The sequence below is a fragment of the Austrofundulus limnaeus genome, unplaced genomic scaffold, assembly GCF_001266775.1.
Source record: "Austrofundulus limnaeus strain Quisiro unplaced genomic scaffold, Austrofundulus_limnaeus-1.0 Scaffold26, whole genome shotgun sequence".
NCBI classification, from domain to species: domain Eukaryota; kingdom Metazoa; phylum Chordata; class Actinopteri; order Cyprinodontiformes; family Rivulidae; genus Austrofundulus; species Austrofundulus limnaeus.
The window spans coordinates 2,254,769-2,257,133 of record NW_013952428.1 but is presented as its reverse complement, the minus strand read 5'-3'; the positions used below and the strand labels follow the sequence as shown (position 1 = coordinate 2,257,133).

General features: G+C 37.9%; 1 protein-coding gene across 1 annotated transcript in view; it reads left to right on the top strand.

The window, feature by feature from the left end:
* Nucleotides 1-1,447: 1,447 nt before the first annotated feature.
* The window catches only part of LOC106515135 (R3H domain-containing protein 2), a gene marked incomplete at its 5' end in the record, with an annotated part of 6,601 nt that continues 5,683 nt past the window's right edge, over nt 1,448-2,365 (top strand). The window contains 1 exon segment of the mRNA XM_014004778.1: nt 1,448-1,542. Coding sequence (XP_013860232.1) covers nt 1,448-1,542 — 95 coding nt within the window.

Sequence of the window (2,365 nt, the reverse complement as noted above, 5' to 3'; positions counted from 1 at the left end):
GTCCAAGAATGAAGGTACTCCGTGATATGATCAGCTGAGTTTTATTGCAACAACAGGAAACACAGAGAACAACCTGGCCTGTCTCTATACCTCTGCTTCTCTCTGTCACTGTCTTTCCACACTACTCTACTGCTGAACACTGTTCACTCCACTCGAGAGGCCTCATATGTATATTAACAAACACCATTATGTCATCTTAGCAAGATTTCATACAAGGTCAATGGAAAACACAAAGATAAACACAAGTGATATCTAAAAATGATTATTGTTGTTACCAGATCTTGTTCTGACTTTAATCATTCTATCTGCAGATGAACAGCATGTCATGAAAACCTAGGTCATTAAAGGATGTTATGAATTATTTGCTTAAACATAAAAGTATTAGTTCCATTACAGCAATGTACTTGGTACAAATGCAGTCCCATAGTATAAATTGAGCACAGCCACTCGCAAATACAAATTTGATGTGATAAAGGAAACTTGTTTGGTTCTGTACGCTGGTTGGTTGTTTTAATTATTGTGCACGAATCTTCCTGGATGGTGCGATATTAAAAACTATTTTGACGACCTTTTAGGACAAAAAATAAAAAGTAAAGAACTCGTTAAAATTTTAGATGTGATTTCATCTTTATTTACTGAAGTTTACTATATATTAAAGCGAAATGTGTTGTGGTTATTAGTTTTCCAGTTTAGTGCCCCCACCCCCAAGTTTGCCTAATTGCAGCGTTTAACCAATTTTAGTATTTAGCAAAGTAAAATCTGTCCTTTAGAATCATGGCCAAAATTTTAAAATATCTGGTTGGTAAAAACAGATCTGWTTTGTTTATTTTTCAAGCAAATGAGCATGTCTCTCTGCTACTGCTCTGGTTTTTACASTCCGAGGTCATGTTTTTTCTTTTCATAGTAACTTTCTAAATTTTGCCAGGTGGCTTTTGGCACTGAACCAAAAGTGATATCACTTCACCTCAACAGGTTCACATGACTGGCATCATGCCACCGATCAAACCTCCAGCAGCCACGCATGACTTCACCTCGTGCCTGTCCTTTGACTTACATGACTCAGCGCCACAGTGTCTTTACTGACAAACAGACACTATTAGACATAGAATCTGGGTCTTGCATCAGCCTGAAATTTCTGTCAGATCACCAATGGGTTCTTTGCATTATTATTGAAAACACCAAAGTGGATAAATGCTGCAACAGTCAGCTACAAGTTGTCTTTTAAACAACAACAAAACGCTTTTGAAGCGTTCAGGATTTTCTCCTGTTATTTTAATCAGCTCTAAAAATTAAACTTGTCAACATTTTTCAGGAAAAAAAGTTTTTGTTTTAATGCTTTGCTTTATATTTGAGATTGTGTACATTAAAAAAAGAAATAAGAGTTTGAAGTAAAACTATAATTCTAGTTCAATGTTATTGATTTTATTGTGTGTTTGATGTTCTTTAGGTGATGGTCGTTACTCTTTGTTGGGGCAGCCTCTTCAGTACAGTCTCTGTCCTCCACATCTCATGCATGGTCAGTCCTCCTACAGCTCCCACCAGGTCAGTACCAGCAGACTTCTGTACTCCCAACTGTTTGGGATATAGAGATACTGATGACCATAAATTATAAAATTAAATATCATTCTGTGTCAGTCAGGTGTTAAACACTGATTTTTTGTTTACAAGACGTTTACAAAAACATTAATAAATCATGTTGCTCACACTATTTATGGTGGGGATGGTGCGCTGCTGACCTCAACTCAGGACGTTGTGGGTCGGTGAGCGGAATACTTCGAAGATCACCTCAATCCTACCGACATGTCTTCCCATGAGGAAGCAGAGCCTGAGGACCCTGGTTCGGACTCTCCAGTCTTTGGTGCCGAGGTCACTGAGGTGGTTAAAAAGCTCCTCGGTGGCAGGACTTCGGGGGTGGATGAGATTCACCCGGTGTTCCTTAAAGGGATCCCTGATTAGTTGTAACATTAGACTTTATTTGATAAACATATACAGTATTTTAACTGTAAAATAAAGACTGTAAAAATACTGTAGGATGTTTTGTTTTTATCATTTTTAAACTAAAAGTTTAAAAATATATTACGTGGATGGGGCCATTTACATGCAAAGCATTCTGGGTAAATGATGATGTCAACTAGGTCATTGGTGCGAGGCTGCTAGCGAGCTATATCCACCCTGAAGGTTAATCTTGGACAATATCTGATGATCGACTCTTTTAAATGAAACCAGAGAGCGTTGACAGAGAGGAGAAGGTAGAAATAACTCAGCCTGCAACTGAAAATATGGTTGGAAGACCTCAGTTTAGCAGTGGGAATTTCCTTTTAAAAGTGGGGGGAGTTAAGAATTCAAGATGGAAGATATTCATCAC